Raw genomic sequence first — 24,076 nt, 5'->3', positions numbered from 1 at the left:
GAGGGATGCTTTGTAATTTAAATTCCTTTTTCTGGCCTGACACTGAGTCTCTGGGCCTACCAAAGTCTTGGCTTAGTCACATTTCTTTGCAGTCCAGGATGATAGTCTTAATTATTTAATAGATTTGACTGTGTTTTCAGACCACAAGCCTTGAAAGTCACTAGCAATGTGAGTTCTCAGGCAGCGCCTGTGCAGAGCTCCCAGGGTGGGAGTCAGCGCTGTCATCACAGGCGCCATCGGCCTTCTTCCCCACTTTGTCACCACCAGCTGATAGTCGGAGGAGGAAGGAGCAGCTTCAGCGTTCTGCCGTTCTTGGCACTTCCTGGCTTAACAGCATATGATCCCAGCTTTGCAATGGACACGAAGGTGGCCAGGAAATATTCTTCTACCTTTTGCTGCACTGCTCCATTTCCTAGGCAGACAAGGTGCCAGAGAAGCAATTCAATTCCAGCCCAGCCCACAGTGTCTCCAGCAGAGCTGGCAGAAGCCACAGCTTGAACTGATACACATTTGGCTCACAAAACTGAGAGAGGAAGTGTCCGCGTGGAACAAAGCAAGTTGTTCAGCTTCTGATTCAGTCCTAAAGCTGTGGCTCCTGGCAGATCTCATTCCTGCCTTTGTCTCCCAGAAAGTCATCTTCTTGGAGTTTTCTTAGTAGTCCTCTTCCTTGGAAGTGGTTGCCTTCTTGGTCGAGTCCAGACTGGCAGAAGCAAAGAGGCCTAAATGGCGGGAGATGAAGATACCAACGCGGGGCAAGGGACCAGGTGCTGGTGTTGGTGTAGGAAGGCAGATGACACTCAGTCAGGGCTGTGGTGTCACACAGCAAAGAAGACTTCGAGAACTTGAAGTTACAGAGAAGGTGAGAGAGGAGACTACTGACACCTGATTCTTGTAGGCATGTATTGGAAATAATAAAATACAGTGCAGTTAAGAAGAAACTTGAAAAGTGGGCTAAGTAAGATTATGAAATGAGAAAAGGAAGGGACAGAAGAGTAAGTAGCATAATGTTTTGAGTAGATAGACTGCAAGTATATATGCACATAGAAGTTTTTTTTCCAGAGAGAAAGGAGGGAAGGAAGAGCTTTTAATTTTACAGCTTTATGTACTATTTGAATTCCCTAAACCATATGATAGACATTTTTTAAAGATAAAAAGAATAAATGGATTATTCAAGTGATGGGATTATGGACCTTTCAAATTTTTATCTTCATAATCTTTCTATAGAAAAGCAAATAAATGTTGTTTTCAAAAATACACTAAATCAACTGAAATTTTTGTCTTTATTTATTTTTGTATGCAGGGGTTTGATTAATACCTACTCTGATACATTTATGGAATTGCTGGTAGAGAAAGTAATTCAGTCTTGCGGCCATGCGAGTGCCTCTGCGCATTTAATAAGCAGTTGTGTAAGAACCTTAAGGCCAACTGGCTAGTTGGAAAAAAGGAGAATGGTGGCTCAGGAATTACCAAGAGCTATCCAGGTTTGTGCTGGGGGCACCGTTCACATTCTTTTCAGAAATCTACTGGTTTCTAAATTGTTTGAATTCCTATGGAACTGATTTCTATCACAAATGTTATTAAAACCCTGATCTGGCATCTCTTGCTCTTTTTTTTTTCCTTCTGATCTTGCTCCTCCTGCTGTTTTCAAAACTAAATGCAGATCTGCTTTAATATGGTGAATCAGCACCTGTTTTGCTTTCTGACTTATGGAAGAAATTGGAATAAGTCATAATGTACCAAATGAAGGAGGTGCTAAAATACGCAGTTTGTACAGAATCCCCAGTGTGTGGAGCCTGCTTGTGAATGCCTTAAACGAAAAGCCAGTATCTAAGACACAACGTTAGGAGATATTTTTATCATCTAACCACCACCTGGTTTTGTGTGCCTTGTTTTTTCCTTTCTGGGTCATCACTGTCCTTTGTAGCCTTTTATTATCTCCCACTCCCCCACCTAAATTAAATCCTTTGCCTTTTCTGAATCTCACCCACCTTCAGAGCCCATTTAGAGTGTTACTTCCAGCCCTCAGTGATGTCTGGGCTCAAAGAGGTAATTGTTGGGGAAGAGAGGAGGTGGGGGCCAGCAGGGTGGGCTGGGGCCAGATTTTGGAAGATATTTGGAAGGCTCAGGCGCTTGGACTTCATTCCATAATTAATGAGAACTCTGTCAGTTTAAGGATTGCTTCTAATCGTGAATACAGAATCAAAAAAAACAAAAGACCCAAGGATTAAACAAATTAGGAGTTTTCTTTTTGCTTACCTACAGGAAACATGGACGTGAACAGTTGCTAGCATTTGTTCAGCAGCTCAGAAATGTCAGGGCCAGGGCTCTGTTACTCCCATAATCTCTCTCTCATGATAGCCTCCTGGTTGCCAGGTGGATGCCCTATGTGCAACATCACATCCATGTTCAAGGGAGGAGGAAAAGGAGAGGAGAGAAGCAAACCCACCTGTGTCTGCTTCTCCTTTAAGGAGCATTCCCACAAACCCCAGCAACAACTTCAGTTTTCAACTTTTTGGCCAGAACTGTGCCTTGTGGCCAAACTTCTGTTGGAAAAGAAGCATCAGGGAATAGATATTTATTGGGTAACCAGCATGGATGGACACAGCTTTCAGTATGTAAGTTGGCAGTATGAATTTCTAAGCAAGAAATGTTGTATCAAGCGTTTCCTCATTTGGGTTGGGGATTTTTGTTTGTATTTGGGGGCTTTTGTTTTGTTTTGTCACTATACAGCACAGTTTTTTGCCTTGCCTCTCATGAGATTACCAGTATTTAGAACTTTTGGAAATGCACATTCTAAAAATCATGTACAACAAAACAAAACCAAATGCTAATCAGCGTGGGGCACCCTTGGCGTGTAGTAAAAGTCAGAGAAAGGACTGCGTTGGAGGTAGGAGTAGCTAGAAAAGACTTCATGAGAAAGAGACTTGAGCTGGACTATGAAAACTGGTCTGGATTCTGTATGATGCTGTAATGGTGGATACATGACATTATATGTTTGTCAAAACCCAAAACAACAGCAGGAGTGAACTCTAATGTGAACTGTGGACTTTGGGAGATAATGATGTGTCAGTGTAGGTTCATTGATTGAAACAAATGTACCACTCAGTGCAGGATGTTGACAGTGAGAGAGGTGGTGCATGTGTGCAAGTAGCAGATACTTGGGAACGCTGTGCTTTCTGCTCAATTTTGCTGTAAACCTAAAACTCTCTCCAAAAAGGTGGGGGGGCTATTTTTGAAAAAAGAAAAAGGATGGATTGGATTTAAGTAGTTGGAGAGATAGTGAGGCCAATGTTCTAACGAGAAAAGGAAAAACTAACCAGGTCACAGAGGTAGAAACGTCTTCAGCATACAACAGCAGGATGAGACTGGGATGGCTCATCTTAAGCAGCCGTTAAGTTACATGTTCAATAGTTACCTGAAGTGAATTGGAATAAACTTAACCTTTCATTATGTACTACTCACTCCTATTAAGTTTTTCAAGAAGGTTTAAAGTTAAGTATTTTACTATTTTGTGCAGGGGAGGAACAATTAATGATTAATATTCTGCAACCATGTGTTTACCTCACAGATTAAACTCATTCAGTCGACTAATACTCAAAGGATTAAAATTACTTTCACATCTCTTTGCAAAATTGATATTTAAAACAGAATCCCCTTTTTATTTGGGATTCGTTTTAAGAACTGTACATTTACTACATTGATAATTTTATTTTGCACTTAAGTATAAAAATCTTTTCTATTTTGTGGCCAAAATAATCATTTTGTAAAACACTACCATCAGCCATTTTACTTTTCTTTAAAGTAAACCATAGTTCTGTTAAAAGTAAAAACAACTTCTTTCAGTTGGTTACTTTAATTAAGCAGAGTATAATAAAGTTGAGTTCTAATTATTTTTCTCTCCCAAGTTATTTAAATAGTTGCTTTTAATTACACATTGAGTTTAATTGAGTTGGGTCTAATTTGATAAACTCCCTATCCAGCTGTGGAAATTTAGACAATTAACTACAATCTGTAATTTACCATTTCTCAGTGTGACTGGAAAACTTAAAATGGTTTGGGTTTTTGCCCTTTTTCTGTACTCTGCTCTGTACTTCGCTGAGTCATAAGCATGATTCATATTAGGGGGCAGAGATGATTTGTGTAGCAGTTTGCATTGTGACTGGTGATAAGTCTCCAGGAAAGTACGTCACCCGTGGGGATGAAAAGGCTTGCTTTTTAACCTGGTTTATATTAATACAGGTGGAAAATACAGCATTTTCTATTCTGTTTATGGTATTGCCATCTGGCTGGAGGAAGGCTTTTGTTTGCTTTATTTATTTTTTGTTTGTTTTTAGATAAAAGCCTATTTCGTTGAATTTTAAAGTGTGTGGTGTTTACTCCTGTCAGTTAAATGTATCAGAAGGACTTTGTAACACGAATTAAGGAGCAACTTTCAGTGGTAAACAAAACAGCTTAAGAAGCAATCCCTAATCGTTCCCACAAAATATATAGAACATGTGCTTTTCTGAAATGCTTTTCTTCATTTCAGCTAAAGTGGATTTTTCTTAGCTTATCAACAGATTATCAAATCTCTGAAGTTGCTTTGGGAGAAGATTGGGGTATGCAGGTCTCTGAAAGATGAAGTGCTTGTCTGGTCACCTTTCTGATTCCAGCCGAGGCTGTGACGTTCGCGTGCTGTCTCTGCAGGACAGGCAGTGTTCTGCTGTATTTGGAGACTGACCCTCTAATTCCTGAGATACTCACTGTAAACGATACTAGGCAAACTTTTCTATTATGTGACTGCAAAAACAGTCATTTGATTTTGAATCTTTCCTGACATAATGTCAGAACCAGCCTAGAATTACATTAGTTTTTCCTTTTCTGACATGGAATGAATATGACTGTGATCTGATGATTCTTTCGGTCACTACAATCTTGGCAGCCAAAAAATGAACAAATGTGTACTTTTTCTTTTTACCTATCTTGTCATTAATACTTTTTCTTTCTGGGCTTTTGCCACAATTTGTTTGGGTACACCATCCACCCTCTCTTCCCCTCTTGTTTCTTTCTTCAGGCATTTATTCATTGTCAGTGTCATATATGCCAGACAGTGGGCTAAACACTAAAGGTACAGAGTGTAAAGATGAAGGTGTCCTCCCTGCCCTCAAGTTTCTCTAGTCTAGTAGAAACTACCATAGCTCTACACCTAGCCAAGTATCAAAGACTAACTTAGCCTGTAGCTCCATTTACTTGGAGACCATCTATGGTTTTTTAAGCTCAGAACATGATGGCTGTGATCAGACATCAGCTCTTTGTAGTAAACAAGTAGCCCACTCCTTATCCCTTAAAAATATCCTGGTAACTTGTTTTGATAGAACTATCTTTTGCAGCCATTTAAGTAATAATTATATTTTTCCTACTGTGTAATTTAGCAAACAAGTGGATTTTTATAGAAGAGCTTATGATAATGTCAGTATTTTTATCATCTTATGGTATAGATGACAGTTCAGTACAACTGCTTCAGCTTCTTTATGGAAGTTAATAGATTACAAACTTAATAAACACGTACATGTGTCTGTCTCATTCTTCATGCCTTGTTGTCAGTTTTGAAGATGAGAAGTGACGTTTCTGGTGAATTCTCTCCTCATACGTCATATAACTATACACGACGTTGGATTGTATTTGTAAAATCAGTGTCTTTGCGTTGGGTTTGTATTATTTCAGTATTGTACAAATTTTTTGTCTTATGATTGAATATTGTTTTCCATTACCATCATAATTTTTTTTTCATTATAAAGAAATGAAGTTATCAGAAAGTGACTTTCTGTCACTGTTCTTTATTGTTGGATGAGCTCCCTCCAAATTTTAAAACCTCCACAGGGTCTTATAAGCCTCTAATATACTCTAGGCCAAAGTCATTACTTTTTGTTCTTTCTAGAGTGTGTGAAATGCAAAGAAAAAAGTCTTAATTGAATTGTTTCTGTCACCAGAATGAATAAGGAAGATGCAATGTATGACTCAGATATACATTATTATCAAAAGTTCTCATTTAATTGCATTTGTTTTTGCAACCAAAAATGAACAGTAGTGCTGAATAAATGATTCTTATTGCTGTGTCAGATTAAATGTGGCCAGATGTTATACCATACCACAAAGTGGATTTATTCTGATGCAGAAGGGCAAATCAGACTCTGCAGTCTTTTTCAACATCTGTAGTTACAAGTGTTGAGACGGTGCAGTCCCTGTAAGTTTGCATAATGTGGTGGCTGCTTCCGCACCCTGGGCTGCCTTGAGAGTACCTTTAATAATACTCATCAGCATCTACCCACATTTTATTTTCTTGAGATACCTGCAAAATTGCCTTCAAAAACACCCCACCTATTTCCCAACCAGGCACACTTCCTCTGTTCCATATTTCCTCCTCCTGCCCACCACTCCTGCTCCCTAGAGTTTGTAGCTGGGATTCCATTTCCTGCAGGATCTGAAGCAGAAGAGACCCAGGGAGCTTATGCAGGGTCCCCTCTCTGCCCGGTTTCCCTCTAGGATGGCCACACACTCTGCCCCTTCCCTGCTCCTTGATGCTCCAACTACAGGAATATATTTCACCATAGTCACTCATGCTTCTTTTTACCCCCAGTGGTTAAAAATCATCTCTTGGTACATGTTTCAGGTAAGTGAGAAAATCTGAATAATTACTAAATTATGCAGAATGTGGAGTTCTAGTCCGATTTCCTTTTATTGTTGTCTTTAATATGATAACCTTTTTAAATACATTTTCAGCAGGCTTATTGGGCCTCACTTTTCATCTATCCGGAAGCCCCAGAAGCCACTGAAGCTAAAGTAGTTCACAGCTAGAAGTTCCGTGTGGCATGCTCAGTGCGTTTCCATCGCCTTCATGATAAGTGCATACTCTTGGAATCCAAGGAGGCGTTGACCTTGGCCTGTTTGTCTTATTTTCAGCTGTCTGCCTCCCTAAACCCACTGTTCTGACTAGGCAGTCCCCTGATTATCCCCCACATTTTAGCCTTGGTGGTTTTGCATATGCCGTGCCTCAGCCAGGAATACCTGCTGCTTATACAGATTCTTCAAAATCTTTACCCAGTGAAGTTTTCCATCACCACCACCTCCATACCACCTTCTTCCACCTCTGAATCCCTGTAACACTATCTGTATCACTTACTGGGGTTATGAATCATCTGTGGCATATTGATTTTTGAAAACTGAATCAGTCTCTTGTTGTCATTGCATGTATTTGCCCATTGTCTCCTCCAAATAATGATAAGCATCTTGCAAGTAGATGCTCTGTCCTGCGATCTTTGTATTTTTGGTACATAGCACAGTGGCTGGCCTATGGGAGTGCCTGTAAATGTTTATTGAAAACGTTCTGTAACATTTCTGAGCCTGGGAATATGGTGGTTCTATTGGTAGTAACAAGAGACTGACATCAGGGATTGTCTTGATTTTGTGAGGCCAGTATGGCTTTTGACATAGTTTCAAGTGACAGCAGAGATACATGAGCACATATTCCCTAGAAGTGGAAGAACTGTACTGAGAGAGCATGTTTATACATGCAGACTTGAAAGTGTTATGTGACTGACATCAAGATTGTGCTTCATGTCATAACAGGGGAGAACTTTACTGAAGAGAAATTACTGGAGGAATCAAAAGCTCCCTAGAATTAGGAGTCCAGAAAAGGAAGAGATGGTAGAAAAGATGCCTCATTCACTTACTATTTTACCAGTATTGAGCGCAAGGTGTCCCACAGTATAGGGTGTTGACAATAAATGTGAGTAGGAAGAACTGAAGTCAAGTGGGAAGTGACACCTAGGTTCGTCCAGCACTGACTCCCAGGAGCATTGATCATTCCCACACAACTTCACATAGAATTATGAGGAATTTTTAAAATTTACTTTTATTGAAGTATAGTTGACGTACAATATTATGTTAGTTTCAGGTGAACAGTGTAACAGTCCAACAGTCAAATACATTACAAAATGATCACCTTGACAAGTCCAACAGCCATCTGTCACCATATAAAATTATATCAGTATCATTTATTGTATTCCCATGACTCGTTCTTTTTTTATAACTGGAGGTTTATTTTTTTTTTACATTTTTTATTGATTCATAATCACTTTACAGTGTTGTGTCAAATTCCAGTGTTCAGCACAATTTTTCAGTCATTCATGGACATATACACACTCATTGTCACATTTTTTTCTCTGTGATTTATCATAACATTTTGTGTATATTTCCCTGTGCTATACAGTGTAATCTTGTTTATCTATTCTACAATTTTGAAATCCCAGTCTATCCCTTCCCACCCTCTACCCCCCCTGGTAACCACAAGTCTGTATTCTCTGTCCATGAGTCTATTTCTGTCCTGTATTTATGCTTTGTTTTTGTTTGTTTTTGTTTTTTAGATTCCACATATGAGCGATCTCATATGGTATTTTTCTTTCTCTTTCTGGCTTACTTCACTTAGAATGACATTCTCTAGGATCATCCATGTTGCTGCAAATGGCATTATGTTGTCAGTTTTTATGGCTGAGTAGTATTCCATTGTATAAATATACCACCTCTTCTTTATCCAGTCACCTATTGATGGACATTTAGGCTGTTTCCATGTTTTGGCTATTGTAAATAGTGCTGCTATGAACATTGGGGTGCAGGTGTCATCCTGAAGTAGATTTCCTTCTGGGTACAAGCCCAGGAGTGGGATTCCTGGGTCATATGGTAAGTCTATTCCTAGTCTTTTGAGGAATCTCCACACTGTTTTCCATAGTGGCTGCACCAAACTGCATTCCCACCAGCAGTGTAGGAGGGTTCCCCTTTCTCCACAGCCTCTCCAGCATTTGTCATTTTTGGATTTTTGAATGACGGCCATTCTGACTGGTGTGAGGTGATACCTCATTGTAGTTTTGATTTGCATTTCTCTGATAATTAGTGATATTGAACATTTTTTCATGTGCTTTTTGATCATTTGTATGTCTTCCTTGGAGAATTGCTTGTTTAGGTCTTCTGCCCATTTTTGGATTGGGTTGTTTATTTTTCCCTTATTGAGTCGTATGAGCTGCTTATATATTTTGGAGATCAAGCCTTTGTCGGTTTCACTTGCAAAAATTTTCTCCCATTCCGTAGGTTTTCTTCTTGTTTTATTTCTGGTTTCCTTTGCTCTGCAGAAGCTTGTAAGTTTCATTAGGTCCCATTTGTTTATTCTTGCTTTTATTTCTTCTAGGAGAAAATTTTTGAAATGTATGTCAGATAATGTTTTGCCTATGTTTTCCTCTAGGAGGTTTATTGTATCTTGTCTTATGTTTAAGTCTTTAATCCATTTTGAGTTGATTTTTGTATATGGTGTAAGGGTGTGTTCTAGCTTCATTGTTTTGCATGCTGCTGTCCAGTTTTCCCAACACCATTTGCTGAAGAGACTGTCTTTATTCCATTGTATATTCTTGCCTCCTTTGTCGAAGATGAGTTGACCAAAAGTTTGTGGGTTCATTTCTGGGCTCTCTATTCTGTTCCATTGGTCTATATGTCTGTTTTGGTACCAATACCATGCTGTCTTGATGACTGTAGCTCTATAGTATTGTCTGAAGTCTGGGAGAGTTATTCCTCCAGCCTCTTTCTTTCTCTTCAGTAATGCTTTAGCAATTCTAGGTCTTTGATGGTTCCATATAAATTTTATTATGATTTGTTCTAGTTCTGTGAAATATGTCCTGGGTAATTGGATAGGGATTGCATTAAATCTGTAGATTGCCTTGGGCAGTGTGACCATTTTAACAATATTGATTCTTCCAATCCAAGAGCATGGAATATCTTTCCATTTTTTAAAGTCTTCTTTAATTTCCTTCATCAATGGTTTATAGTTTTCTGTGTATAATTCTTTCGCCTCCTTGTTTAGATTTATTCCCAGATATTTTATTACTTTGGGTGCTATTTTAAAGGGGATTGTTTCTTTACTTTCTTTTTCTGTTGATTTATCGTTAGTGTAAAGAAAGGCAACTGATTTTTGAACATTAATTTTGGATGTTTATATTTCTTAATCTCCTTCACCTCACAATTATGAGGAATTTAAACTGAGAAGCACTCCATCATGTGAAATAATCAGAAAAGTCATTAGGAGTTTTGAGGTTGCATTATCCCTTTCTTATTCTAATACAGCTTTCATAAGTAATATTGGATAAAATATTTAATATCTGTGATTTAAATGTTACCGTACTCCTGGCAGCTACATTAGAATAAAATTTAACTTGCCAAGTATATGAGCAAAAAAGATCACAAAGAAAATTTTAGGTAAAACACTCTGAACTACCTGAAAGTTACTCTGTAGTCTTTATATGTCATTATTTTAAAAGAATAACATTCTTCAATTGCCGTAACAGTATTTTGCAGCCAAATTTTCAGATAATCTGTTTGTGATTCAAAGTTCTGTGATTCACTAGAAAGACTCAGCATATAGTCATACTTACGGCTAAGATTTATTGTAGCAAAAAGACATGAAGCAAAATCAGGTCTTCCTAAGTATAACACGTCATGTGTGATGTTAACTCTTTTATGCACAAGTAGATTGAAACTGTGAGATGGAGGCACATGAAGTTGCAACATCATCAGCCATCTTTTACTGCAAAAGAAATGCCAGTTGCATGTGGCTCAACCTCTGCTTTGTCTTCTGGTTTACTCTCCCAGAGCTACATGTGTATCCTGGGTGCCGTATTCCACAAAGTCCAACTCATACAGCACCCATACAGAGCTGGGGGTTGAAGGCTAAAGTGTTGCTGTTGCCCAGTCCATAAGCCATATATTGTTTTAAATAGTGACAGAAATACATTCTGTTTTGGATGTTAAGACCAGGTATCATTCAGTGAGTTTAAACTCAGCATGGTCTGTAAGTTTGTGATCATAAATGCCTTATAAGAGTAAGAATTTTTACTAAATTAAGCATTGTTTGGGCCAGTTGTCTTGATCAATTGAGAGAAGACTCTTCCAGCAGACCATACAGCTGAAAATAGAAACAAAGCAGTGAGAGCCCATGACCTTTATGGGAAGACATTGCGAGGAATGCAGTGAATCTCAGAGGATGTGGATTATAGAGGCACGTTTGTGGCACAGGCTTGGAGCTGCAAGATTTTTACTAGATGAAAGCTCTAAGTGTCTGCTGCCTGTTTTGTTGCAGTGATTTACAGACAGAGCCCCAGACCACAAGGGCGCCTCTCTCCATCCTTCCTCTTGTCTCCAACACTCTCACATGTGACACTAATGGAATAAAGCTTTTAAGCTAGCATGAAGATCAATAAAAATTTTATAAGGCTTGCAAAGACTTATTGAGCATCCTAGTATATGGTTCAGTTTTCTTTTTTGAAAAATGAAAGAAAAGAGATACAAATAATACTGTTAAGCCACCTGAGTCGTTTTTAAAGTGGTATTATTTTAATGGTAAATTTAAAAATAGTATATGGGATCTTACATGCTAGTTACCTAGGATTGCCAGATTTTTAAATGTTGAAAATCTTAAAATAAATTTCTGTTTTCATTGTGTTCTCAAACAGTAAAATTCCCTGCGCCTTGTTATAAAAAAAATCAGAAGATTTTATTTTCCTGTTATGATTGAGGGTTTCTTTTTAAGGCTCATACTTAATATGGTGGTAACTTGAAAGGCATTAAATCTCAGGAAAACTGTCATCTCTCTAAGTCCCAGAAAGACTGGTAATTACCTCTTCCCAAGCCAGGTTGTACCCTGGAAACCGTAGCAATAGGTCCCACCTATCTGAGGCCCCCAGGAGGTGTGATTGTAGCTGAGCTGAAAACTTCTGAAGCCAGCAGCAGAGCCAGACTCTGCTCCCCGGACTGTCACCGGGTTGACATAGGTTTGCCTTCCCTGTTAGCACTGAGTGAGCAAAGCCCAGAGAAGCTAGAAACCCAGTTCCCCACATTTTCTTAGGAATAGGGAAAGAGCCAAAAATACTTCTACCATTTATTGAGCCTCGCAGTGGGCCCGGCAGTCTCATTTAATTTTCACAACTCTGGAAGTGTTTTCCTGCATTAGAGGTGTGGAAACAAAGACAGAGATTAAACGATGTGCTGAGGGCTCACTGCTCATAAGTGGCAGTGCCAGGTCAGCTGACTCTAAAGCACACACCACCTCCCCCATGACCTGAAACACAGCTCTGCACACAGCGCCAAGTGCTGTGAGCGTGGGAGGCCCAGGACCTCCGAGAGGAGCATCAACGTTGAGAGAAAGGGGGCTGAATGTTTGTTAAACACCTCTGTGTGCCAAGCCCTGTAATAGACTCTTAATGTCCATCTTTTCAGTTAATCCTCCCAACAACCCTGTGAGTTAGCAGTTTCACCCCCATATACCTACTCAGAGAAGTCAGGAGACTTTCTGAAAGACGCTCAGCTCGTAAGTAGCAGAACTCACAGGTCTGTTTGAGTTTATCTTCAGTCTTATACCATGATAGAGTGTTAACCACAGAAGCTTTTGGAGAAATAAGGAGCCTTGCAGTGTGGAAGGGAAAGACTGATAGTGAAGCAGAAACATGGCCGGAAAACTTTAGACAAATGTTCAACCTAATGGTTAAAAATCAACAGTATATAATCCTGGACTAAACAGCCTGACAACTTTTTTTTAATGGAAGTACTGGAGATTGAACCCAGGACCTCGTGCATGCTAAGCATGTGCTCTCCCACTGAGCTATACCCTCCTGCTGCTGACAACTTTTTAAATTATCTTTATTTTACTAAATTTAACCTATTCGTTTTATATGAACTGAACAAATTTTAAGTTTGTCTCGTTATGAATAGGACTCAAAAGGTCTTTTGTGATAGAAATGAATTCTTGAGATCCAGATGATGATAACATGGGCAGACAGATGTTCAGCTAGCGTAGATCTAATAAAAGTCAGATGTAGATAAATTGGAATTCAAGTAACCAGACCTCCAGTTTAATTGAAATTTATTTTTTTACATTTCAGTTTCAAGACAAAGCAAATTACAACCAAAAAAAATTTTTTTTATAAGGGATTATTCGGAGAAGTCACTTGCACTGAACATGTGTTCTTTTTAATCTCCTTTATGGTTGACTGTTACATAATATTCAGTTAGGATGGTTGTCTGTTGTCAGGACCTGGGGGCACTGCAGATTATCTCCAGAGGCAGATTAAATTATGTCAAATATACCAAGGCAAGAACAAAATGAGTATGTTTGAAATACATTCTAAACAAGTGGTCCTAATTATTTTTAGTTAGCTAAAAAAGAAAATAAGATCCCTTAAACAGCTTACTAATTAAGGCTTTCTTGCTGTGTGCTGGAGGTGGCTATGTAATACAAAGAAAATAAAGAAAATAAACTAGTGTAAGCTTCACCTGCCACATGGTGATAACTGGCAACTTTTTTTTTGGCAAGTGAGATGACAACATGTATTACAGCCATCGAGGTTTATGTTTGAACCTGTTATTTAAAGCCAACAAATTATTTGAAACTGGGCAATTAAACAGTGTTAATTAAAAATAGTGTCTAAGAGACTTTCTACTATTTAGTCTGGTTTTCTATGTTAGCTATTACTATACGTAACTGAGAGAGAGCCATAAAAATCTGGTATGTTCTTCATTCAGAGTTCAAAGGTAAATTTAGTAGCTTTTTTTTTTTTTTAGTGCATCTTGGGTACCATTTTTAAATTTAGTCTTCCTGAAGCATAATTACTATCACATCCTTTTAGGTTCAAAAACCTTAAACAAGTGATTCCTGTTTCTGAGTTATTATCCATTTCCCTCAGCCTAATGGAGGAGATAGTAAATATGTCATGTGTCAGGGGATAAGGGCTACAAACAAAGCAGAGTAAGGAGTGGGGACTGATGAGTGATGGCGGTGCTGTTTTAAACAGGTTAAGGGGACTCTATAATGTCAACTTTGAGCAGAGAACCAGTGGAAGTGAAGGGGAGACCCATGTTGACATTTGGTAGATGCAAAGGCTTTGAGATGGAGAAGTCAGTATGATCTGAGCAGAGTAATTAAGAAGGAAAGTAGTACACGGTGAAGGCCAAACCATATAGTACTTTGTAGACCATGGACAGACCTTGAATTTTACTCTGAGTGGGATGGTGACTGTTAGAGAGCTTGGAACAGAGGAATGACACGACTTAAGGTTTAATGGGATCCCTCTGGCTGCTGAGATGAGACTAGACTGAAGAGGAAAAGGGGTAGGATTGGGTAGACTGGCTAAGAGGTTATCACAGTCACACAGGAAGAGATGGTCAGAAAGGTAGTGGTGATGTTTTTTAAGGTAGAGCTGAAAGAACTTACTAATGGATTGAATTTGGGGAGTGATAGGAGGAGAGGGGTCAAGGATGTCTCCAAGGCTCTGGGCGTAATCAGCTGGAAGAATGCAATTGCTTGACTGGTCGGGGAAGACTGTGGGTAGAACAGGTTTTAAGGCAGAGAGGAGACAGGAGATCAAAGGCTTGTTCTTTGACGTGATTTCTGAGAAGTAGCAAATAGGCTTTAAATATCTTTTGAAAATATGTTAAATGATGTATGTAAAGAACAATTTACCTGGTCCTGGAGGACCCTATACTTTATATAACCAGAGACTTGCCTGATACTTCTGCCCTTTGTTCCTTTCCTAGAATTCATTTTTATTAGCCTCTTGAATAATCTGTTCCAGTACATTTGTTAGAGGCTTTCTCAACATCCCAGTAAGTGATATCTCCTGTTCCCTTTAGTGATCTACTTGGTTATGTTCTTGGAATGTTTGGGTTCCTAACACATGAACTATGTAAGAACAAAGATCACAGACTCTAGATTCCAGTCATTCTTCCCCATGGTGGCTTTATGTGTAAACTGGGACAGCCTGGGTGAATGATCTCAGGGACCCTGAGCACATCACTGCTGTAGGACTGGTCACTTGAGCTGAGGCTGACGGGTTTGGGATGTGTCCTTCCTACTGCACGGTCTGCTCCTTGGGCGCAGGGCTTGTAACTACTTAACTTTTTTATTTCCTGAATCTAGCCTAGTACTTAATACGAGAGTGAACCTGTGAACGTGTCTGAATAAATTTTAAGAAACTAAATGTGTCTTTTCTCTTTTGTCTCATTTGTGCAGCGCCTGACAGCCACAAAGTGCAAGAGAAGAAAACTGCTGCCTCCAACCGGCCCTCCTCTGCTGTTTCAGGACAAAATAGCAACCCCTCAGGAAATAGACCAGGTACTGTGTGTTGCCTTTGCCCTGGAGAAGGGACGCTTATCTCCAGAGCCTTAAAGCTTGCTAGAATATAGGAGAGCTTGCTTCAAGTCCTGCCACCAAAACACACACTCAGACTGACCTGTATGAATTTAAGTCAGAGAACCACTCACACCTTCATATTCTCTCTTTAAAATGGAGATTCAAAAATATGCCCTGCTTTACCTCTCAGAATCATTTTGACAATCAATGAGATGATGTATGTGACTACAGTGTTTACTGTCAAGCAGTGTATCAGGTAATAATTTTTCCATTCTGTCTGAAATGACAGGTAGGACACAATTTTCTGTACCTGTATGCCCAGCATTATTGCATGTCTCTTTTGTGACTTTTTCAAAAAACCACTTAAGGAAATCATTACACACAGCAAAGCCAGTATAGAATTATGTTTTTGTTCTCCATTCCCTGCAATGTTTGTACACCTACACGGTAATTTCATTTAATAGCCTATGATTCACGGACTGTTCCACTCAGTGATACAAAGAAGCAAACACTCCGTAAACGTAATATGAACAGTTGAATAGACAATGCAGTTGCTTCCAAGTATCCAACAACCATTGTGTGGTCCTCGGGAGAGACTTAATGTACAGTAGGATGATAAGAAGCCATCAAAGGAAGGTAAAGGCACATTGAACACTCCGTGAGGTTCTTGGAAGCTGACTTCATGCTGCATCCAAGGCCAGAGTCACTCAAGAACAGTGAAATCAGTGAGAATAAAGATGGAAATAACTGTATCTAGCCTCATAGAAAACATTAACTATTGCACCTAGTTTTGTGGGGCTTTTTTCCCACTTGGAAAAGGTATTGAACAGAGCAAGTAAATCTGACTTGCCATGTAGGAGATGAATAACAGGCACTATTGCAAGGATTACATGAGGAACCATTAGTGGCAAATGATGTAGTTTAAGTGGAGTTTTAATTCACAGCCTCAGATTTCCCCATTTTGCGTGCAGTTTGCATTTTCATTCATTTATCCATCCATCTATCCACCCAAAGCCCAGCCACCATCTAGTGTGTTTTGAGTAGTTGCCCTATGCCTGGGACCATGAAAGGTATTATATGAGTGAAACAGCAGGATCCCTGTCCCCACGGGGCTCATTCTAGTGGGCTTTTGTTCCTTATACTCCAGTCAGCATCCTTGTGGAAGTAGAAGCTCTTTAGCATGAAAATCCCATTTGTTTTACCATGAGAATTGAACATAACTAAATGGTTTGTACTGTTTTTTTCCCTTGTTCTCCCCATCAACCATCGTTTCTAATTCCTGCCATTTTTCACTATGGCATTTATACTTTTATATCCTGATAACTTGTTTATTCATGTGGTATTAGCACTGTATAGATACTAGGGATGTATTATTAAAGGATGCAATTTCTCCCCTCTAGCTGACAGTTTGATGGACTAAACCAATATATGAATGGATCATTCTAACAGCATTTCCAGTGTGATAAGAGAGAGATGCAGAGTGCATAGAGAGCACAGAGGCCAGAAAATCTTGTCTACCCCGTTGGCCATCTCTTTATCGAGCCATTTGATTTGTATTGCTAGAGTCAAGTTCAGTGAGGAGACATTTCCTTTTAGGTTGTGTCTTTTGAGTATCCTTGTGTCTGTTTTCTTATACGTACACATAAGCAAGGTACATTAGAGACTCTTACAGTTAAAACCACCAGGTTGTTTTCCTGAGTATCTCTGAAGATGGTATTAGAGGTTCCATGTTGGAGGGCTAGGCTTGGGTAAAACCTTTTGATTTTGTGGAATATGAGTCATGAGAATGTCTAAAGCAGGTGACTGCAGTTTGTTGATTTTCATACTCTACAAACTTAAAAAGGAAAGTACATGCTATAGTTAGGGATTTTTTTTGACTATTGCTTTAACCGGATATAAGTATCCTGACTGAGTGAAAAAAGGGTCCCTTTTAACACAGTAAATCTTAGTTAAATTTCTTGCCTTCCTTTACTTGCTGATACTTGAGCTGTAGAACATCTCTGATCTAGAAGGCATCTATTCACATACAAATTGTTAATATTTTACCTTTAAAACACATAATGGAAGGCCCTCATTGTGTTTTAGAAGCATAGGCACGCTATGTCTCATGTTACCAGGAGGGACAGATACTCTCAGCTGTGAGTACTTGAACCCAGTCCCAAAGAGACGCTTTGTAAAGTTACAGGTCTGTTTATGACTGCTGTTTTCCTGAAGCAGTTTGAAATGGTTCTTTAGAACTCTATCGGCTGCCTCCAAATGATTTAAAGTTTGACCTAATTGAAAGAGAAAATTACATATTCTTCCTGGACCACTGTGTATGTACCTGAGAAAAGCAGAAATTCAAGTTTATTAAAAATCCCTCTTTATTCCTGTCCCTCTAGTATTCCCTGCCACAGGTCTTTAAGAGCCACTGAAACTTCATTCTTCCTTACTATTTATAAATAAACTTCCCTCATAGAGGAATGAATGACTTGCAGTCTTCTAGCCCTTCTCTGATGGCCGTATCATGCCATTCTAATGACTCTGTAGGTACTGTGCTGTGAAAAGGATGGGCATGATTGAGTTAAAGACATGATTTTTAAGCTCTTGCTCTACAACATAACTGTGCCACCTTCCTTAGTCACATACGTTTATTTCCCTCAGTTTTCTCATCTGGAAAATAGGTATAATAACTCTTCATTGAATGAATAGATGCTTGGCTAACTCGTAGGATTATTGTGAAGAATAAAGTGATAATACATATGAAAGTGCTTTGTGAAATGCAAAGCCCTAACAGAAGCAATTTATTGTACTAACAGTAGTTGTTCAGATAGAAGTCAAGGTCTTGTGAGTTCTTGAAAAACTTCGTCAGTGAGATTCAGTGAGTTGATTTTCTTGATCTTTGAGAGTCACTCTTTAGTTCCAGGGTTTGCAGGACAGTCCAGGTTTACACCTGTCCCCACAGAATATTACCAGCACTCCTTTTCACTCTTAAAAGTGCCCTTGTTTGGATGGTCCCGCTTCTCTTCGGTCATCACAGGTAGGGGATTGGATGCAGAGTGCACCTGGGACCATGAAAGGTATTATACAACTTTACCTCCACCAAAACCCTATTTCTGTTAAAACTTTTCCTTCTGAGAATAAGTAACTTAATTCTATTCTAATAATATTAGATCTATTGGGAAACAATGTGAAATGTTCACGATGTTAAATTATTTTCTATACCTTGATTTTGTTCCAGGGAAAAGTGATATGAGAGTAGAAATGAGAACAGGACAAAGAATTATAGAAAATTCACTGTTTACTTGTAATTGCTCGATTGTTTTTTTTTTCCCTGAAAGCCTACCTTTAAAGATAAGTTTTTTATCAGTTTTTAGTTAGTAAAGCTTAAAATTGTAGTTGCTAGCATTTCCATTTTTAAAAGTCTCTTATCAAATACAGGATTGGCATTAGTCTACCCCAGCAGTGTATGTTAATGTCAGTTTAAAGGCTCTGAAAGTCAGCTAGGGTTGTTGGCCCATTTGTTCATTCATTCGTTTAATGAATACCTATCGAATGTCCTCCTTTCTGCCAGCTGTAGTCCTAGGACTGGGAATAGAGCCATGAACAAAACTGACCAGACTCTGCTCTTCCCTACCCCCATTCACAGCCGTCTTTAGTCTGCCACAGGTATTATTGACACTCTAGCACTATAAAGTGGCTCTCTTATTGATATAACCAGAGGGATGGAAACAGAATTCAAACTGAATACTATTTTCTAGTACCAGGTTCCCAGACCCAACCGAAATCATCCAGCATATCACAGGCTCTATGCGTCTTAGACCAGAAATGTGCTGTATTCATTCTTTACTTCCTCAAACCTAATTCCTAATAGTGACTGAGAGTAGTGCTGAAATGATAAAGGCCAGTGGGAATTAATTGGAGTCTTAAGCATTGGCCTTATTTTATACTGTTTATTATTATATTTGTGTTGGATTGTATACAACCTGGATTCTTACATAACTGTTGTTACCAGACAGGATGCAACTTGTGTCACATAATTCATATCCCATTAACAGAATCTGATTTTAAAAACTCTGTTTCATAGACTTTCTATAATGTGCTTATATGGCTTTTATAATGACTTGACTTATATTGTGCAATGTTAACCATGATACTTACAGTTAACATCCATCATCTTACACAGATTTTAAAAATGGCTTTTTTTTTCCTTGTGATAAGAACTCTTTGGATCTAACCTTTTATATAACACTTTAAAATAGAAGAAAATACTTGAGAATTCTCAGGAAAATTATAATACAGTGTTATCACTGAAAGTGTAGTCATGTACTAATTGTGATATTACTATATGTTAAGAAGTAGTAATATTTCATTCATCAAATTTACTGGACAAAAAGGTATTTATCCTTTGGGTTTCATCTGCTCTTTTCTCATGTTTTTTATCTTCTTTTCAGACCCTCCACCTGTGCTGCGGGTTGACGACCGGCAGCGGCTGGCCCGGGAGCGGCGTGAGGAACGGGAGAAGCAGCTAGGTATCACCTGCCCTCATCTGATCTTTCCGGGACACCGTTGCTGAAGTGTTACTTCTTCCCCCTCTAGGATAATGGACACTTAACACTGAGCGAAGGCAGGCATCATTCTAACGACCTGTAGCCTGCCTCTGTGAGTTTCACCAATGGATTGGGAAACAGAATTTAGTATGTGTTACAAACACAGAACTAAATTTTAAGCAACAGTAATGGCCAGCGCAGGATTAGGCTCATTTTCATGTCTTGTACTGTAATGACAGTCTAATGTGGCACTGCAGGGAATGTATATATGGGAGGTATGATGGCTCGGCTTACATTTTACAACTGAAAAAATGCTAGGAAAGTAAGCATGTAAGGTTCTTTTTATGTGAACAGTTATGAGACTGTGCACTGCTGGGGCACCCAGTGCTTTCCAGGCTAAAACAATGCTGCTATTGGATTTACAGACGGATGCTGCCAGTATGCTGCCAGGAAAAACACAAGAGCCAGTGTTGAGGTGTCTGATTTTTCTTTTGTTAAGGCCCTTGCAAAAGGTTAGCAACTACAGTATTTGCCACCTAATCACCTAGAGACGGGGTCTCAAGACTAGCTGGCCAGGAAGCCAAGATTGGAGCACTCAGCAGTCCTTGTCTTCTGGCACACTGAGCAAGGATACTGGTGCCAACTCCTCCGTAACTTTGTCCATTTATGCAAAGCTGCTAGAACAGGATACTCTCTTTATGTGCCCTGGAAAGATGAAATATCTGGTCTGTGTGTCTCAGTGCTTCCAGAAGGTCTGGGTGCTTTAAAACCAGGACTGACTTAGGTTGCTACAACCTTCCCAGTGGATGACCCATAAATTTTCTAAAGTCCTGCTGTGATTTGTAACAGTTCATGTGTCAACTGGAGAACCCAGCCGCATATGCCGTCTCTAATTTATTTGTGTTCAAGAACCCAGATTTGCGAAATTCACTGGAAGCTGGTTTTCAAAAGTCTATTGACATTTGTTTACATTCTTTGAACACAGGCCTCTTTCTCTCCCTTGCCATCATGGTCATATGAGGTCATTTGTTTTGCTGCCAAGGTTTTTTTAACACAAATTTCAATGACTTGCTGGGAGTAAACGAGCTGCGTTTTCCTGTGTTCAGAGTTTGCACCCAGGCTTGACGTTCCCCGCCTCTGTCAGGTTTCCCCGGGGCTGCTAGCTTCCTGGAGAGCAGGGCTCCTGTGGCCATGAGGGCTCCCTCTTTACTGGGAGTGTGGTGCAGTCTGCAGATCTTCCTTTTGTGAGCCATGCTCACTGCTCCCCAGTCAGGATCAGTTTGACAAGGTGTCAGAGCCGAGAGGGAAAGGCAGAGCTCCTGAAGCGGGAAGAGCATGAAGAAGAAGCAGACTACTGTTCTGGAATGGTTGGTGTTTGCCCTCTGGTTTTGGATCTATCCAAGAATTAGCACTTGTGTCCTTTTTCCTTCACCATCCCATCCCTGGGGGGTCAGGTTTCACCCTATTAAATGTCTCCTTAGCATTGCAATGTGGACTCATACTGCCTGAGTAAAAGTAGGTCCAAGGCCTCAGGAGACCACTCCTTTATGATTTAAATCCGATCGTAAATGAGCTTTCCACTCTGTCTCAGACCTCTCCATTTGGGTTTCTTTGTCTTTCAAATCTAAGCATTGTTAGGTTTTTTGTGGAAAGTATGAATATGCTGGTCACACAAAAATGGTTTCCCTTTTACGCTGTAAAGTTGTATAGCTCTGAGCCTGCATCTTCTCCCTACAAGTTGCCTAAGTTTATATGTGGAATGGGTGGATTTTTTCCTACTATGTAGCCCCACATTTTAATTTGTATCAATGATATAGAATTATTAATGTATATTATTAATGACTTATTAATGTATATATTTTAAAACTTTATTTGTCAGGTATTGGGTTAAAAAGATGAGTTAAGTTGAGACCTAGGCCTCTAGGCCTAGCTGCAGTCTAGTGGAGGGGAAGAGGGGCAGATAAACACTCAGCAGTTCTAATGGAGGGTGGTACTGAAGGAGGGGATGTGAGGTGCCACCTGAGCTCCCAAGTAGAAGGGGAAGAGGAGCTAGAAAAGGTGGGGACTGTAGTGCAGTGATCCAAGGACAGGTGGGAAAGGGCATTTGGTAACAGATCTAAGATTATGATATGGGTCAAAGCAATGTTCAGATTATTACATTATCCTGTTACCACAACTTTACATTTTTGGTGAGTTAGCGTATCATGGGCATCATTTTTCTTTCCTCTTTCCCCTGCCGTGTTCAATACCATATTTTTCCTTAATTTTGATCTCATCTCTTTGGTTGTTGTTGAAAGTCATAATTTTAATGAAATATGTTTTTATTTCTTTTATTTACATTTTATTTTACTCGTTTTTATTTTTTCTCTGCTTTTATTGCATTTCTTTTTAAATTTTAAACTAGTGTCTTTTTGCCGGTTCTTTTCCACTTAGGCTGTCATAATAGAAACTAAGTCTTGAGGCTCCCTTCAGTCTTCATAAATACATAAATAAACATGCATGCAAAAGCGCATGTAAATTTGGAAGAGTCATCTAAAATCTAGCATCTAATTTAAGCTGTGCCTTAGAATACACAAGGGTGATTTCTAAAAAAAATTTTAGTCCTAAAAGAAAATCAAAGGGCACCTGATAAACTACCAATAAACTGTGCTTTGCAGAAGCTATGATGGCAGTGGAAGAGTTAAAAAAAAAATGGTGAGGAAATATCACTTAATAGCAGATCTTTGAAGTATACTTTTTGAAAACACAAGAGCAGTTGGCAATATTAACTGTTTACCAAGCTTTTAGATTTTTAAAGCTTTCTAAGTTTTAAAAAAAAAAGGAGTACATTCCAGAAATTCCAACAAAGCAAAGTTGAAAGTGATTGGCCAGTATGATTGATTATTCCCTGTTGGCTGTAGGTTGAAAAACATTGAAATCACTTAAGATTTTCTTTTTAAATCCACATTTTTTTAAAAGCCAGGGAAGAGAGGGAGGATAAAGGTCTTTGTTTTGGGTGGCATGTCATGTTTGTATTGTTTTGCAAGCAGGGAGGATCTATTGCTAACTTTCTATGGGTTAAATCTGTGAGTCATGCTTTAATGCTTTACGGTAGGATTATGTCATGTGGCCCACTCTTTCTACATTAATCCTTCAATCTATCACATAAAATCAGGCCTAATTCTTCAAGTAGGGGACAGTTCTGTTCATTTGGCTGAGCATGTGTACTCTGAAAGCTTTATCTTTCTGCCTTAAAAGCTTTTTACATGAAGAAATCTCCTTAGCCACTCTAGTTCATCTGATTTTATTCAGGTCATTCCTTCAAACTTCTCTCTTTTGACTTCTGCATCTTTTTTACCATCTCTCTTCTGAGCTTTAAGTTTGTTTTTTCTCTGGTGTGGGTGGGGAGAATCATATTTATTCTTATGTTTCAGTTCTCCTTTTTTGCTAATATGGGTTTCACATTTCCAACTTCCTCAGAAGGTAGTAAATGTTTTCCTATTATCTGGAACTCAACATTGTCCATCAACTTTCTCTCTAAAACAGTCCCCTAATTTCTGTGTCCCAGTCAATGGGATGAGCTTTGTAAAAGAAAGGACTTGTGTCATCTTTTAATTTCTGTAGCCTAGTACCTAGAACAGTTCCTGGCACATAGTCAATGTCTAACAATTGCTGGTTGAATGGTAAATGAGTAAGTAGTAAGTCTATACATTTCAGCGTAAGTAGAGATGAATGCAGCAGATACACTGCAAGTTAGTTACACATTACCAAATTATCCATGATAACCACACTTAGGATAGTCTGGTCAAACAAGTCTTAAATTCTATTGTTTTCTTAGTTAGATGAACAAGAGTACAAAGATACTTTATAAAATAATTGTGCCTTAAAACTGCTTGTTCTTCACTTATGTTATGAAACTCATAGTCCTATAATATGTTGACAAATTCAAGAAAATATCTAAGGAATATTTAGCAGACAGATAGTCTTCTGTGTTTAGGAAGACACAAGGTTTCTCTTTTGGAAGGTGATATAGATTAAGTGTGAAGTATTGATGGGAACGGAGTCACATTCCCAGATGGGGGCTTTCCTGAGAGTCGATAAAATCATGAAAGGTTATCAAAGATTTGTGTGATTGACTCATATAAAAATTAAGCTTATCAAATTTCTCATTCAATTCATTCATATTAGGTTTTTTTAATGGAGATCCTGGGGATTGAACCTAGGACCTCATACATGCTAAACATGTGCTCTACCACTGAGCTATACCACCCCCCGCCATATTGGATTTTGTAGCTAAGTTCAAAGCTCTACAGGAGATCTATTATAGTGTAGTATATCAGAAACAACAATAAGATAACATAAAAAGGAT

General features: G+C 38.9%; 1 protein-coding gene across 2 annotated transcripts in view; it reads left to right on the top strand.

The window, feature by feature from the left end:
- The window catches only part of MAP7 (microtubule associated protein 7), a 156,361-nt gene that overhangs the window by 82,908 nt on the left and 49,377 nt on the right, over nt 1-24,076 (top strand). For both annotated transcript variants that reach the window (XM_072965909.1, XM_072965910.1), the window contains exons 2-3: nt 15,080-15,181; nt 19,633-19,710. In XM_072965909.1, coding sequence (XP_072822010.1) covers nt 15,080-15,181; nt 19,633-19,710 — 180 coding nt within the window. The remainder of the gene's footprint in view (nt 1-15,079; nt 15,182-19,632; nt 19,711-24,076) is intronic.

This window comes from Vicugna pacos, chromosome 8, assembly GCF_048564905.1.
Source record: "Vicugna pacos chromosome 8, VicPac4, whole genome shotgun sequence".
In the NCBI taxonomy this organism is placed as follows: Eukaryota; Metazoa; Chordata; class Mammalia; order Artiodactyla; family Camelidae; genus Vicugna; species Vicugna pacos.
Note: the sequence above shows the minus strand (reverse complement) of the source record. Positions and strands in the feature narration are given on the sequence as shown.